Genomic DNA, 17,621 nt, shown 5'->3' with positions numbered 1-17,621 from the left:
CCCCCGGTTTCACAGACAAAGCTTAAGACTAGTCTCAGTCTAAAATGAATGTTTGAGCTGTTTTAACTGAAAGCAACATGCACTGACACATCTTAAAATATGCCAGTGCCATTGCATTTAAAGGTTTTCACACTTATGCCCTCACTTATATGAATACCAACCTAAACCTAATCTATGTAAAAAAGCAAATATTACATGTTAATAATGAAATAGTTCGCTAATTCTTTCGCATTGAAAAGTATCTGTGTAATGCTTCATTTGAAAGCTAGCTGTACCGCATTTGTGTCTGGCATTCTGTGCGGACATCCCTCCTCACTACCAGGACCCCAGCCAGGCAAGATGGCGGCGCCCAAACAAATCGCCGAGGAGTTTGAAAACTGGTTAAACGAGCGGTTGGACTCCCTTGAAGTAGACCGAGAAGTTTACGGAGCATATATTCTCGGAGTGCTTCAGGAAGAGGAAAACGATGAAGAGCAGAAGGATGCTCTTCAGGGCATTCTCTCCGCTTTTCTGGTCAGTGCACGCGCATGACACTTGCACGCTCAACTCAGCTGTCAAGATCTTTCACACGAGTGCCTCTGCTGTTGTGAATATTGTCAACTTTTAGTATTGTTACGACAAACCTATCTTAAACTCGAAATACGCTCGTGTATTGTACCATTTTATTGGTTTATTTGAACAATTGAAGTGTGAAAGCTGATCAAACGCTTGTTGCCATTCCCCGGTATTAAGTAGTAAAAACAATCGAACACAAGTAACTTAATTTCACGTTTGCCTTTTAAATCGGAAACTATATTTGGATGTAGGTTTACGTAAGGTCTGTGCATAGATCTGTGTTATGGTGGGAAGTCAGTGTAACTATTAAAATGCAGTCTTTTGCATGAACGTTTTACACTTAACTTACATATTGGTAAACAGAGGTCACTTAATTCTCACAGGAAGAAGACACACTTGAGGAGGTTTGCCAGCAGATCCTAAAACAGTGGACTGAGTGTTGCAGCAGATCTGCAGCGAAGAATCAGGCAGAGGGTAAGAGCTGACAGTAGAAAAGCTGAATCACATTGGCCCCATATAGCAGCTTATAACTGCAAGTGTCTCCATGCTATATTTATAATCTCAATTGCATACATTTAAAAAGTATATATTAATACTTTTATTCAGCAAGGACACATTAAATTGAGCAGATGTATTAGTAAAGACATTTATAATATTAAACATTTTTATATTTTAAATGCATGCTGTTCTTTTAAACTCTCTATTCATCAAATAATCCTGAAAAAATGCATCAAAAAGCTGCACAGCTGTTTTAAATTGTAAGTATCAAATCACATTAGAAAGATTTCTGAGCTGTGGTGTGGCAACTTTCTCTTCCTTTTTGCAATTTGTTTGTGGCTGAGCACACTCATCCGCTTTTTGCCTGTTGGATGTGCGCACTGTTGAATCTTTGTATAATATTTTTTTTGTTGTCTTTCATTTCATAATGCCATCTATATTATTTTACAATACAAAATAATAGTGATGCATACTGCGTTTGGAAAAAAAAGTTTTTTCTAATTTCAGATGAGGTTCAGGCCATTGCCAGTCTGATAGAGAAGCAGGCACAGATTGTAGTCAAACAGAAGGTGTCGTCAGAGGAATCCAAGAAGAGCAAGGAGGCTCTACTGGCTCAGTATGCTAATGTAACAGATGATGAAGAATATCCTTTCAATACATATCTGTTGTATTCTGTACTTGTTTCATGATTTCCATGACACCCAGTTGAGAACAAATCATCACTTAATCTCTCTCAAGCTCACGGTTCAGCTGATCCAGTGTGAAGCAGTTTCCTTAACATTTGTACTGAAGATGAGGAACAAGTCGTGATGGGAATACCCATTGAAAAATGTATCCTTTGTCGCTCTAGGAGAAGATCTCTGCTCTGGTCATGTTCAAAGTGTATAATATATATACCTTGTATATCCTGATAATGCTTAAATGACTTGTTTAGTGTCCAGTACTGTTGTAGGAACAGCTGCAGTATGATCTACATTATTTAGACTAAATATCCCTTCACTGCCAGCCCCAGGTCTGTTCAAAAACACCAATGTCGCGGATGTTTTAAACCGCCGCAAACAGCAGCGTGACGAGGCCAGAGAGGACGCACAGAAGAAGAAAGAACAGGACAAGATGCAACGCGAGAAAGACAAGCTGGTCAAGCAGGAGCGCAAGGACAAAGAGAAGAAACGCACTCAGAAGGGAGAGCGCAAGAGATAGAGAGGAAATAGAAACACTTTTGCAGACTATAATGCCAAGGTCATTTACCTAGAAGAGAAAAAACAATGAGACCTCAGCAGACACTGTCCCAACTAACAATGTATGCATCCATATCCGATTTTGGGTTTGATATTGTTTATTGAAAGATAATGTTAGGCTTAATGAGCTGTTTTCTTGGTTTGTACAAAACTAATCGCAAAGTGAGTGAGAATTATATCGTTATTCATTCATTTATTACAGGTGCTGGCTGCTGTGCTACTTGTTTATGGGTAAATTCATAAAATACGATAAATGTTCAGGTCACATTTTAACTCTAAAATCTACTAGATTTTACTAATTTGTTCCCTCTTTCTAAAGGGTTAGTTCACCCAAATTTTTAATTCTGTCATCAATCACTCACTCTCCTGTCGTTCCAAACCTGTAAGACTTTCGTTCATCTTTGGAACACAAATTAAGATATTTTTGATGCAATCTGAGACTTTTGTCCCTCCATTGACTTCTACAAAACGGACACTTTGACGCTTCAAAAAGTTCATAAAGAGAACGTAAAACTAATCCATATGAATTTGAATCTGAAGTGACTCGATCGCTTTATATGATGAACAGCTTGAATTTAGGATTTTATTCACATATAAACATTCATCAGGGAACATAAACAGAAGCTGAACCGAGATTAGAATTTCTGAACAACCATGTGACACTGAAGACAGGAGTCTTCAGCGTGACATGAGAACAAACCTGTTGCTGAAGCTCAAACGTGCTGTGTAACACGAGAATGAATTGGTTCTCGCACGTCAAGTGAACATGCTTGAGGGTCCGTTTACCACAACTGATGTGTGAGTTGATGAATGTTTATATGTGAATAAAAGCCTAAATTCAATGTTCATCATACAAAGCGATCGAGTCACTTCAGAACATTTTTGACTCAACTTCTTAATTCACATGGATTAGTTTTGCGATCTCAATATGAACTTTTTGAAGCGTCATAGTGGTAGTTGTGTCAGTGGAACACTTTGTCAATGGAGGGACAGAAATGTCTCAGATTTCATCAAAAAGATCTTCATTTGTGTTGCGAAGATGAAAGAAAGTCTTACAGGTTTGGAACAACGAGGGCGAGTAATTAATTAACTCATTTTGGGTGAACTAACCCTTTAAGGTAATCATGTGCACAATATAATTCATTCTCCCGGTTTACTAAATTGTGCCCACGTTGTAATAATTTGTTCCTTTATATAAAACACACACACACACACACATGAAGAGTTCAGATGCAAAAGCCTCTAAGTGCCATCTGAAATTTTCTTCTAGAATTATCATTTTTATCAAGCTTGTATATTTAAGTTCAGTCAATTCACTTAAATGGCAATGAAAATTACCTATTAATTATCATTTAAGTGAAATTACTGAACTTAAATTAAAAATGATCATTCTAGAAGAAAATTTCAGATGGCACTTAGAGGCTTTTGCATCTGAACTCTTCATATATATATATATATATATAAAGAATTGAAGGATGAAAAGTGACCTGGACTTGTTTCCATGAGAATCACTCTTTAACCTTTACCAGCAGATAACCAAAATGCTTGTATCTAAAAACAGTATAAATCCTCTTCTTATTGCCTCGGGGGACTTTCAAATAACCTGTGAACCTGTTTTATATGTTTTCCATATGCTGCTTCTTGGTAGCACTCCAGTGATTTTTAACAGAGTTACTCAAGACACAAAAATATATCTATGTTTATTCAGCTCACAAGCTTTTTCAGAACAACCTGAAACCAACTGAAGCCTTCTTGTCATGTAGCAATATATGGAAAGGGCTCAGAGACAACCCAAAGACAGAGAAACATTACTGCCAATGAATAGGAGAGGGGGACTTTTTGGGGCCTGTACCATGATGGTAGTTGAACAAACTCAGGGTTGCAGGATTAGTTTCGAGTTGACAAAACCAAACCGATCCAACCAGACTTTGTTGGTACCACTATGCTGATCGTAAACTTTCTCTGTCAACTCAGGCTTTGATCCTGAGTGTAGGAGTTTAGGTGTGACATTAGTAGCGAACAGCCAATCACATGCTGAGAAAGAGTGAAACTCATTCCAAACTCATTGAAATTAATTTCTCGCGAGAGAAGCAGCTCAATTCACTTATTAAATAAAAGTATTAAAATATTAAGAATTTAAACAAATTTACACAGCAAGAAGAAAATAGCTGTCTATGAAAGAGGACAACTAAAAGAAAAAGTCTTGTTACTGCATATAAGTGCAAGTAAACGTTGTAAAGTTAGTTTATACAGTTGATAAAAGGCATAGAGAGAATTGAACACTTAAGCTCACATGTAGTCATTTTATAGCTTCATCTATTGATTCTAAAGCGTATTTATTTACCTTTATATATTTTTTCATTTGAACTCTGCATAATAATAATTGATGAACTAACTTGTACACGTGTGATCGATTAAGGGTATAATAATTACATAAATAATATTTAAATCATACAAATTTATTAAAGCCAGATGATTTTGTCTTTAAAAATCATTTGCTATGTAGTGACCTTTAATTTGAAGTAGAAACAGGTGGAGTGACTTTATCGCATCAGACATATGTCACTTTGCTCAGAGCTGATTGGTCCAAGTTCGTTTTGCAACCACTTACCTGGAACATAACCTGCCCCGGACCAGGTTAGCCGTGGAGTGCAAGTTACTATGGCGATGAACACTACTAAAAGCCAAACCACTTTCATGGTGCCTAAAACCCAGGGTTGGCGCAAACTAAACTGAAACATACCAGCTTCATGGTATAGGCCCTTGGTGTGGTGGATGTTTCTGTCTCAGTTGTGGTTTATTTTTATTGTAGGGCAGTGAACCTAAGAGATGATCCTAATGCAAGAAGGGTATGTTTATGCATATATATATATCAGTTGACAACTGTTCATTTGAAGCTGCTAGATATTGTGCCAACACCTTGTAGACTGCCCTCTCGGATACTACAATGGCCTGCACTGTAAGCAAACTGATATCTTTAAGCCTTTATTGTCTGTCAGCTTGAAAGATCATGTGATTTGAGCATTATTTTATCAAAGCAACAATATTTAAAATTTTGTACGCTAAAATATTCCAAAATTGGTACAATAAATTGAGCTGTGTAAATGAACGTGTTCACTCTTGACTATGTGACCAGTTAACTTGAGTCACAGAGAATGTAGTTCTGCCTTTTTATATGATACACTTGGTGTCATATGTAGGATTTACAAATTGGATTTTTAAATGGGATGTTGCAAGGCAGATTCAGATTCAGTTTGTCCAAAAGGAACATCATAAGCTATAGTTTGTATTCTCTGGGTGTCACTCCTGATTGCTTGAAAGCTGTTACAATTTCTCAATGAATCTTCTATTTATGCAATAAGAGCTCTAACTCTTGAATACTGATGACTGGTAAAACTGTTGAACAATCTGTTCTCATCTATCCAAACACTGCTTTGCTTACCTCATGTTTTTCTTTACATCAATACAATTTAAATGTTGTAAAGGTCAAATCTGTTTCTTGACCATATTCAGGGTTCAAAGTCTAAATGATTTTATGATGGAAACCACCAAGTGAGGTACACTCTTCAGTAATGTTTATTCTGTTAAGCCAAAACTGCTTGATTTAAAGAGAAAAAAAAAATTGCCTAGGATTTTTAGAACTGAATGAGAGAAAGGGACTTGTTTACAAATGGCTTTCATTATTTTGCCAACCAGCTGTTTTTAATGAGTTGATGGCAACACTGTTTTAAAACGTACATTATTCTGAGTGAACAGAAATTCAGAAAATTATACTGGATTATTTTACAAGTGGTTTCATTTTATAACGACAGGGATCTGCTTTTTTAATTAGGGCAACATGAATTGATTAACATTGTATTTTGGATCAATGTTTAATTAAATAAACAGTAGTTTTACGCATCAGTCTTTGAGTTCTGGGACTTCACTGCTGTGTTATTTTAATTGTTAAACTTGAACAAAAGCAAGGGCAATGAAACAAAACAGTACAAGCACACGTCATATGAACAATGTCAGTCTAACATTTGCCAGTAACAGGTTGTTCACATCATTTATTTCAGTCTATGAATGATGTTACTCTCAGCAACTGAATATATCCTCGAATGAGGTACATCGCAGACAGATTGATCACATACACATACTGAAAAATAGTGACTGATATCTTGAGTTCAATTCAGAATTTAGATAAATTGCAAATAAATAAAATCACGTTCAGATTTTCCGAAAACAAAAGACAGATTTAGAAGGTAATTGTGATTATCATTGCTTATTCGGTGAGACCACTAAAAACCAAGTGCTAACATCAAGAAGATCATGCACAAATAAATAGGTAAATAATAACAGGAAAACTAGAACACATCCTGCTGTTCATAAATACTGTTTTTGATTTTGTGAATGTGTGTATCAGCGGACCTAAAATTAGCTGAGTATTTTGTATAGGTTGTAGGAGACACTAATTAAACTGACAAAAAACCGTTAACACTTTTTTGTTTCGAATGTAACTATTTATACATTTCTGTCAACTGGGTAAAAATATCCCATTATCCTCCAAAGCCACAGACCTTACTCTTGCTGCGCATTCTGTACCATTATCACCATTAGCCAGTTAGAAGGTCCTTCTGATTTCATCTCTCTTTCTTTGACAGCTGTTGAATCAAACTTTCATTCTCTCTCAAAACGCCTTGTTTTTACTGGCAGCTCCTCTGGGGTCCTTGGACAAATAGCTCAATATTGATCTTACTGCCATAATTCCATGTATTTTGGAGAATTTGATTATAATCTGATTGGTGGTTTTCACAGAAGACTGATAAATATTAATGAACTAAGAATTCCATCTGCTGCCCACAACTGAGCCTAATGTATCACTATAGTGGAATAACTTAAATAACTCATTCATTCCTCTAAAAAATGCAATCCTATCACCTCTTATGCCTTTTTGTACAGGTTAGACCGATGTTACTTTGTGTCGGAAACGCACACACACACAAAGACTGTATACCTGCCAGAAAGTGATCACAGGGTAGTCAGTACTCTCTCCAAGCTGCTCTGCTCAGGACTGTCTGGGCCAAAAGGGGAGCAGGCACCTTTCACGTGTCCCTCCTCTAGGTAACTGCTTGTTTTAGGCAAAGTCATTTGTAATGCACACCAGAGAGCAGTTCGGGCCTTTCTGGTGCTGCTGCACATGTCCTTCACTGCAGAAGCCAGCAGAAGTATCTCTGTGAGATTTGAAATACAAAATAAATAGCGTGATTAAGGGCATATAGGGAAGAGTGTGTTGAATCTACCCTGGGTCAAAAACATCATCAGCAAATACTGCAAATTAACTGAACATAATACTTTATAATATAATTGTGCGTTCACACCACCACCGGTGAAAGCGTCAAAATTCGCTCTGGCTGCCCTGCCAACAATGCCATAGAAAGATTTGTGGATGCTCTGACGTAGATAAAATGCTTGGTCTTTTTTTTTTACTTTATTTAAAGGGGCCGCAAAGCAAACAAGCATGTTGATCGTTATTTTCAGAGATGGGGGACTCGAGTCACATGACTTGACTCGAGTCAGACTCGAGTCGAAAATTTAAGGACTGGAGACTTGCTTGACTAAATAAAGAAAATGACTCGACTTGACTTTGACTTGAGATCCAATGACTCGAGACTTGACTTGAACTGTATGACTCGAGAATGACTTGATATACATTTTTATATAAATTATCGCAACATCAATTGATGAACAAAATGAAAGCAACGGAACCATTGACGCCAGTCATCAGATTCTGCGTGATTGCGTGACGCTGCACAAGCCCAGGAAAAACATACATCGCGGTGAGCGCGCGCTAAATACAATAACATCTCCCAGCATCGTTTCTTTTTGGATATAAACACTAAAATTGACCATATTCATACAAGATGATTTGCTGTACGCATAATAACTGGCAAGGGATGTCGGACGACCATCACAAGCTCGAACAGTCGAACTTCATTCACCACGTCTAAAAGTGAGGCTTGTTTAACCTGTTTGTTATAGTTAATTTGACTATTTTTAAATCTAGAGAGAATATTGGTCAAAAGAGCATGCCTCTTTATACACAATTATGTTTTCAAATGTAGCTTAATGTTGTCAATATTCAAATGATAATTAATGATGGCATATGTTTTGTATAACATTTGCCACATTTCTTTCCAATCATACTTTAAAGCCAAATATGTCGTTCTTTCCAATGACAAAAAACAACATAGAAAACTGTTAATGTTTTGTCGTGTTTTATGTTTCTCTTAAAGCAGGGTTAGATGTTATCAGGGGTTTGGGGGCAAAATGCCAGCAGAATTAATATGCACCAAAAATTCAAAATGTGGTGGAAAAATTGCCCTAGTATGAGTTATTTTTATAATTATAACATATGATATTAACAAATATTTCCAGAATATTGGCGCGATTGCAAATGTGATAATGATTTTATAAAACAGTTCAGTAAACAAAGAGTGAATATTGTGATGTGACATTTTAGACCTAATATTCCAAATATTCTCTGTTTTTGCTCTATTTCTTCAATGACAATAGTTCCAAACAAGCCACATAAAGAGTGATGCGTATTTGTGATTCAGTGACCTAGTTGCTTAGTTCCAGAACGAATCTGCCGTTTTGAACAAATCAGTTGAATGAATGCTTCTATGACTCGTACATTAAGATGGTGATTTGGCGCCACCTATTGGCGGTTTTAACTTCATAATTAAAAATAGCCTATACAACTAATATAAAGGGGATGCCAGTTTGAAGAATGCCATTTGGTGGCATAGGAACCATTATACTTGAAATGTGAATTGTTTAATACCTTTTAATGGTCTTCTGCAATGTTTGAGGCATATTTATTTTTTCATGCTTTATTGTTGGCCTAATTTCAGTTACATTTACATTTTAGGCTATGTAGTTTGAAATTTAATTTATTTTTTAGATGTTTATTGTAGTAACCACTCAGCTGTGAAATGCATATTTAAAAAAATGCTGCAAATAAAACCATCAAACTTTTATATGACTTGCCAGTGACTTGTGACCCAAGCTACGACTTGACTTGACTTGCTTGACATAAAGCAGTGACTTGACTTGACTTGACTTGCTTTTCACAAAATTGACTTGGACTTGCTTGAGACTTGAAGGTTAAGACTTGAGACTTGCTTGTGACTTGCACATGTGTGACTTACTCCCACCTCTGGTTATTTGTGCAGACTGACCAAGTAAGCAAGTAAATAAGTTAACCTCATGGAATCCTTTAAATCTGAAAGTAAGAAATTGATCGATGGATCTTAACAGAAAGAACTTAACAATTATAGTGACATTATAGTGAATTATAGTTTGCCAACGAAATAAACCAATTAAAAGCCATTTGTGTGGTGTGGCTTTTGTGTTCAGGGTTAAGTGCTAGTCTAATTTGTATTCCCCTGAAAAACAAGTGTTCTAGCGCAAAAATGTTGCCTATAAATGGTGTTGTGCGCCTTCTTATCAAATTCCCATGATCAACCTGTCCTCTATTTTGCTTGGGAACTAATGTGGTCGGAACCAAAGTTTACAGGACTGCGTTCTCTGGAATCCTCTCAAGCGGAGGATTTCTACATTCCGATTGGTTGCCGCCGAACCGCGCCATAGCTCATTACCATAAAGCTGACCTGACTCTCCGCGACGCCCACACCGTCCAAGATGCACTGCGCTGCTTCTCACCGGAGCTCGCCGCCGACTCACATTGAAAATTAATGACTTCCGGCCACTTTGACGCTCTCGCCGGCAGCGGTGTGAATGCACAGTAATAGGTTGGGATTATTTTATTTCCATTACTTTTATTATTTTATGTCTTTCACCTTGTAATACACATTATATAGGCACAAGATAAACCTACGCTAACTAAGCAACAGGTTGAGTAGGAAATACCATTTGCAGCCCCTGTCATCTTCCACTTTCTTAGGATTGTGGCTTCACACTAGTTTACACAAGATGTGTACTTCCTGCTTTTTGTTACAGTGCATTATTACTAACCCCTGTCCTCTCTAAAGAAGGCCGCCGGCTGCCTCTGTCTGCTGTTAGCATTGATGAATTCGTCCTTGCGGCGTGCCTGAGTGATGTAGATGATCTCGAGATGCCTGTCCAATGCTGAGCTGATATTAGCATGAAACGGAAAACTCCGCAACTGTTCCATCTTGCCTAGCAAACCTGCCACCTACAAACACAAGGCAATTTTGCATTATAATAAGGAAGAGACATCTCATCTGTAACTATAGTCTAAATCAATGTCCATTTAACTCTAGAATATAAGATCACAAAATAAAAAAATTGGCAAAAGCAGGGTTAAAAAAGAAAACATTTTCATCCCATGTACCCCCAAATATGATGATCCCCTTCAAATATATAATAATAATAATTAATTCAGTTTATCTTTGTTTAAGCCACAACAGTGGTTTTCTCTTTTGTTGTTTGATTAACTGTGGTGACACAAACAGCTGCGGGTATATGGGCTACTGTCACTCTAAGACGAATGCACATAATATCCAATACCAGTAATGACAAGAATCCGTTTTCTTTCTGTTTACAACTCATAACCAACTGCGTTTACGAGGAAACTGTCCGTTCAAGCACTAATGGATAAGAAAGGGAAGGGAATTCGGTGTTCACGAACTTCATGTAACAACACATAAAAATGATAAACTCACTCTATGATGGTTAAACTTTGCAATTAATCTGTGAATCACATGCATTCCGAACCGGGGGACAGCTAGCTTGTACGGATCATGGATCAACTACGATACCCGATGCACACATCGCGATAACGATGCTAAAATGATACATCGTGCAGCCCTAATATATATATATATATATATATGTGTGTGTGTGTGTGTGCAGTATATATATATATATATATATAGGTTTCCAGCAGCACTTTGGAACTAAGGCGGCCGCCTAAGCAACACACGCCTTAACTACGTCGTAAAAAAAAATGTATATGAGGATTATGAGCGATATCCGCCATGTTACTCTGTCCTGTTTTCTCCCTTTCAATTAGAGCTTAGATTCTCTGCCCGAGCCCGAACTTGACCTGACCCGACCCTCGAGTAAAATATTTACCAAAATATATCTTTCTTTTTTTTTTTGAAAAGCTGTTTATTTATCAATTATAAATTGTTATTTAAATGTAATATTTAGTGTTTAATAAATAATTGTTAAATTTAGTACAGAGCCTGTAGTCTATAGCCTGGAACACACCAGTTTTTGTGCGTCGGCCGACTAAGTTTCCTCAGTGTGTTCAGCACCGTCGGCTGAAATCGGTCCTCGACGGCTTTTTTTCGGCCGATTCGACATGTTGAATCGGCGTCGGGCCGTCGGTGAAAGAGGGAACTCTGATTGGCTGTTCAGCTTAGTGAACGAGTCAGTGCACGAAAATAATAGCAAAACAGCGGGCAAAGTCAAAACGGTACAGATAGAAGGCTGTTCTAATGTTACGTCATCTTACGTGTTCCTTTGGCGAATATTTCAATATTAACACGAGAGGAGTGGAATAAAGAAAGTGTTTAGCAGGATTGATATTCAAAACGGTAAGCACGCACTGCTTTGTTTACGGTTTGTGTATCTGCAGCCGGCAGCGTCGGTTTCCCTTTTTGAATGACGAATATAGACGAATATATCTACAGAAATAGTTGTCTCATTTACACACAGGCGCAGAACGCGCATTCCAGCTAACAGTCGGCAGTAGTTCTCTCGGTGTGTTCAAGTGCAGCTTTTTACCCCGACGCGAGGCGACAACACAGTCGGCTTTCATCAGCGCTAGTTCGTCTGCGTCGGCTTGGTGTGTTCCAGGCTTATCACACAAACAAGCCCCTCCCCAACACATTTTCTGCGGGAAACCCATATATATATATATACACACACATAGTCAGTATAAAATAAAAATATACATATGTGTAAAATATTTACATTCTATTAAGTTGACAAAGTTTATTTTTTCCTACCCACCATGTTAAAAATACTGTTGCAAAACCTGAAGACAAACATAAAACTATGGATGCCAACAGAATAAAATCATTGTGATTATTCTTTCATGATTTCAAAGATTTCATGATTTTTTAAGGTACAATATAACAGTAATAATATTTTACATTAAATATTTTTTATCTATGTATTGTTATTTTATTTACATTTTTACACTTTTTCGGCAGACATGCTTAGTACCCTCTTGTGGGCCACTATATGAAAACCCTCAGCTAGAGTTTTATGAAAAATACTGGACAGAAAGCTGACCCTGGCCTGTTCACGCAGCTGGTCTACAATGAGCCTGTCCACTCTGGATGGGTTTGGAGGCATTTTGGGTAAAACGCTATTGGTCATCATGGACACACATTTTCCTGGGTAAGTCTTTGTAAGAACAGCTTCTGCCTGTCAGAAAGAATACCATATTACATTAGTTTCTTACCTCATAATGCTTGTGAAATAAATATAGTTCAGTATGCAAACTACATGGTAATTTAAAAGCATGATTCACCAAGACAGAAGCAGTGATAAAGTAATCCATAAATTATTTTCTTTAAAAAATACTTTGGTTTGGCTATAATACTTGAAAATTCATGAATGAAATACATGACTACCCTCATGTCTCAAGAACATCACACTTACATTCTTTCTCTCTCTTTCCAGCATCCTCCACTGCTCGTAACATTCCTCCAGGTAAAAGTGTAGTTGACTGTTGGGGCTTCCGAGTGCCTTGCCAAACTTAGGCAAAGTCATGGCAGATAGAAACCCAGAGAACGACCCATATCCTGATGCTTGGCTCAGCCCAATATATTCTTGTAGATAGGGGCTGAAGGGTGAAATATCTTCAGCAGGCTGACACTCATTCCTGTCGATGAGGGACGCAGAGCAGTAGGGCAGTTGGGGTTGTGACTGAATTGGTTGGCATGCACTTTTTCTGGGATCACCCATCTGATATAGGAAAGGGAAATGCTGTGATGGTGTTGCTTTGGCTGAGTTTGAACTAGCTCCATTGTATCTCATTTGTCCTCTGTACATACTGCCCAGCCCCTGGTATGGACTCTGCAGGAGTCCTGTTTTTTTGTCTGCTTCTTTCGGGAAACCAGAAACTGTGGGTTTCATGCTTAATCGCTGACTAAAATGCCCATCGACCATGAGGCCCGCCAACGACCTGTTGTTCTCTAGCTGGAGGTCAAAATCTGTAATGTCCACATTTCCTGCTTTCTTCCTTAAACTTTCAAAACTGACCTGGCCTATTGCACCATGTCGATTTACTACATTCCCTTGACTCAAATCAGCTGGGACTCTCGCTGCAGCCCGGAACAACTGTTGAGAAGGATGTAATGGAAACGTTCCAGACGTGGACGTGAGCTTTGCAAACCCCTGTGATCCATTGTTGCTGTTGGTCTTTGCTGAAATGTTAGCTTGGATTTGATAATGGTTTGACTGGACTGGCTGGAACTGCTTCACACCAGTTTGAGCTGTCAGAATGGCTTCTTTGTTTGGGTGCAAGGTTGGAGGTACGACGGTAGGTGAAAAAGGTTTAGGTTGCATAAACCCTGAAAATTCATTTGTAGTATAATGATTTTGTAAAAGAGTCTTTAGATCCTCCGCTTTAGATCCTTTTTGCTCCAAATGGTTGCGGGTCACCTCTCTCTTAAAATTTGGTGTTTGAGTAATAAGCTCTGACATCCTTTGAAAAGGATGACTCTTCTGGTCTGCCATGATTTCCTCTGGATTCCTCTGTGCTAAAAGCCCGTTCGATTCTCTGCAGTAGTTCATATCCTGCTCTGCCAAGAGAAAGGCCAGTTTACTGACATCCTGCAAAGAGAAAGGTTGGGAGTTTCTGATTTTATCTTTGCTCACAGATGAAAATTCATGAGATGAACTGAAATAGGAGTCATCCATTTTTTGTGGAGGGCAGCAGTAGTTGTTGACAGTGCTTCTATAATCAGACAGGCAGTTAGTGGTGCTGCGGTATCCTTCATCCTTCTCTGGTGTAATATGCTCAGGTTTACTTGCCCTGGACTGGTAAAGGTTAGAGATTAACGATGGGGGTGTGTTCAGGCCTGGGGGGCGAGGGAGATCTTGAGGAGAATATGCATCAGCCTCTCCATTACAGGAGGTGAAATTACAGGGAGGTGAACAAGCATCAAATCCATTGTAATTCTGGAGTTCAGCCCACTGATGAGATTCTCTGCCTGCTGTCTGAGGACAGGCATTGGTCATGGCTTTAGGATAAGTCTGGTTTGATGGGAATCCAGAAATGGGTGGCATCTGCACATCAATATTGAAGTACTGCATGCTATCCTCTCTTGTTAACTCTGGAGACCAGACACCTTTCAGACTAGAAAAATACAAAAATATATATAAAGATTTTGTTATGCATCAAGTTCATGCAACAAGCTTAAAGAAAGCTGGTGGATGTTTGGATTAAATTATAAAATTACTAAAACTGACATAACACATTAACACAAAACAATAAATCGTTTAACATACGCTCATTTTTTAAGTTATGCGGTCATTTATATGGTTTGACACAACCAAAAGTCATCAGGGTTAGAGAATTGCATAGAGAATTACGAGGCTGCCACTTCCGTCAAATTTCGTGCCGCCTCCGGCTCTCGACAAAACTCGGACAGGCAGTCACATGCATTGTTCAGATACACTTTTTCCACCGTGGCGGTTGTGTTACGGGTTCCCGGCCTGTGTCCATTCTCAAACCGTATAGTTTGCCGATAGTGCTGCGCAGATCATAATCCGCGGGTCGGGCGGGCCAAGTAATAAAAATATAACATTCCAATTAATCAAGGGTGGATGACAGATAAATCATTATAATGTGTTGACTTTAATAAAGACACGTAACTCTCATCACGGTAAAACGCAATGAACGTGCGTTACTCTTTTACTTTCCATTTTAACAACGTAATTCTCTTCAGGGAAAACCAGTCAAGGAAAACATATGCCAGGGCTCGACATTAACGCTTGTCCGGGACACGTGTGTTTTTTTGAAGGGACAAGTGAAAGATAATTGTACTTGCCCAACCGGACTAATGCCCTGATTTGAAAAAAAACGTAATATAATTTTTTTTTTACATAATTACTAGGGAATCACCGAAAACATTATTTAATTTAATGTAAGTGGCGATTGATAGCCTATAGTAGTGTTGTCAAAGTACCGGTACTTCGGTACCAAGTCGGTACTAAAAATGTGACGATACCAGCATTTCTGTAGTACCGGGTATATTCGGTACCCACTAATAGGCAGCTGCTTTAAGTCACTTCTGTGTTTTTATCTAAGCGCGGGGCTCCAGACTAACTTTTTTACTTGGAGCACTGTCTGTGGCCGATATATCCCACGATATATATAGTGTCTGTGTATATTAAATTTAAATATTTAAACTATTTAAATATTAACCCTGCATGTTCTGCTTGTCTCTGTGTGAATGAATGGCGCAGACGGGCGGTTTCATTTACCTCACACACACACTGAAGCACGAGCGACGCTCGCGCTGTTTTCAGTCTCTGCTGCCTCACGATTAGCCTAGAAATCTAGACGCACCCTAGCGGCAGCAAAATTTATTTTGCAGCCAGGGTAGTCTAGCAACTCTCCGTTGACTTTCGAGCTGGAAAAACCAAACTCTAGTCAGGCCAATCAAAACGTGTATAGAGTCGGTGGGCGGGCTTAACATAATGACGGCAGAGTTGTGACGGTTCTGCGTGAATTCCCTGCTACTTGAAAACAAAGAATGGCGGCTGCTGGCGAACAGCGGTCTTTCGAATCAGCTTTGGCCGCGACTCTGGAGGACTTGAAGTTAAGCTTTTCTTTGAGAAAAGAACAAATAACGGCACTTAAGTCATTCTTAAAAATGTGTTTGTAGTTTTGCCGACCAGATACGGCAAAAGTTTACCCTCCGCTGGTGGGCAAATGCTCTGGTTGGTTGTAGCGCTATCCTGTTGCGTGCAGAGGGAATTTGAAAGACAACCGTTTATCCCGCCCCTCGGATTGAGCTGTGCCAATGGTGAGTTGCCAGACCTACCTCACGATATGATGACATGATGAAATTCATCTCCAGAGCCACTCTGAGAGTCACTTCATGAGCATTTTACCGTTTAATTTGAGAAAAAAACTATCGTCATAACATACACACACACAAACTCAAAGGTCTTCACGGCAACCCGTCAAAAGAAAAGTTCGGTTTAACTTTAAGAAATTGACAGAAATAATTATATTAGGCTACTGTACAGTAGATTTAGCTACGTCTCCATGCGATTTTTTAATAAGCAATATTTACGTTTAAACAGTATGTAGCCTTTAATGCTTATATGTATTACTTATGATTACCGTCATAAATAAAGTCATTGAATTGAATTTAATATATATTTTCAAATAGTTAAATAAAATAGAAAAATAGTTCCAACAGATTTTGCTGTGGTACCGAAATTGGTACCGAGAATCGTAAAATTTTATTGGTATTGGTACCGACTACTGGAATTTTGGTATCGTGACATCCCTAGCCTATAGTTGATATACTAATGTATATACCTACTAATGTAGGCCTACTGCTGGTAACAAAGTTGCGCTGTTGAGGCTTGCACAGTTATTTATAACATATTATACAGTTAAGAAACATCACACGACCAGAGTGCTGTTTTCCTTAATGCCATCAGGATTGAAACCGAGACGCTGATTTCATAACAGTACAATAAACAAATAGTTAAAATGAAGTCACTTACATTTTAGACACAATGACTGGCAATAAAGCCTCTGTTTAGGCTATTAAGGAAATGTAATTTTGCCAAAAGAAGAACTTTTAATTTAAATAAATGATATTTTTAAATCAGCCAACTTCAGTGTGATATGTTACCATATTATCATGCTTAACACTGAGAACTTGAATAATTGTAATGTGATGATCAGATGCAGATATCCAAAGAATATCATAGGTTTGGGCGGTTGGTGGATGGATTATTTATTTTTAATAGCGGATTCAGGTGACTCAAAGTGCACCAGATTAATGAATTTATCTTTAAGGCGAGACACTACAGGTGAATAGGGTAAAAAATTTTACTAAGAGATATCACCATGAAACTTTTCCAGTTGATTACCTAAATTAAGATGAGAAAAAAAATGTATTACAAGTTTTCTGTAATTTAATGTTTAAATATGCAAATGAGTAATTATCTAATTAAATATGCACTAATTTGCATATACAGTATTTTAAAAAACTAAATCTGTGTATTGGATAAAGCCAAGTTCAAAATTCTTTTTTCATTGTGTTCACGTTAGATGGGGAAAAAAATTACAGAGGGATTTATGGATATCTACTT

The 17,621-nt window shown here is 38.0% G+C and overlaps 2 protein-coding genes across 2 annotated transcripts; one reads left to right on the top strand and one right to left on the bottom strand.

Moving 5' to 3' along the window:
- The first annotated feature begins 299 nt into the window (after nucleotides 1-299).
- Nucleotides 300-6,194, top strand: ccdc43 (coiled-coil domain containing 43). Its single transcript, XM_082164167.1, has 5 exons — nucleotides 300-513; nucleotides 939-1,029; nucleotides 1,561-1,696; nucleotides 1,841-1,884; nucleotides 2,066-6,194. The coding sequence occupies exons 1-5, from the start codon at nucleotides 340-342 to the stop codon at nucleotides 2,251-2,253; spliced, it is 633 nt and encodes a 210-aa protein (XP_082020293.1). The 5' UTR covers nucleotides 300-339; the 3' UTR covers nucleotides 2,254-6,194.
- Nucleotides 5,911-14,594, bottom strand: moto (minamoto; the record flags this gene model as incomplete). Its single annotated transcript, XM_082167516.1, has 4 exons — nucleotides 5,911-7,504; nucleotides 10,311-10,491; nucleotides 12,564-12,698; nucleotides 12,936-14,594. The coding sequence occupies 4 exons, from the start codon at nucleotides 14,592-14,594 to the stop codon at nucleotides 7,302-7,304; spliced, it is 2,178 nt and encodes a 725-aa protein (XP_082023642.1). The 3' UTR covers nucleotides 5,911-7,301.
- Nucleotides 14,595-17,621: the final 3,027 nt, after the last annotated feature.

The sequence above is a fragment of the Leuciscus leuciscus genome (assembly GCF_965113295.1).
Source record: "Leuciscus leuciscus genome assembly, chromosome: 1".
NCBI lineage: Eukaryota > Metazoa > Chordata > Actinopteri > Cypriniformes > Leuciscidae > Leuciscus > Leuciscus leuciscus.
The sequence above is the reverse complement of the archived record's forward strand: the minus strand, read 5'-3'. Positions and strand labels throughout refer to the sequence as shown.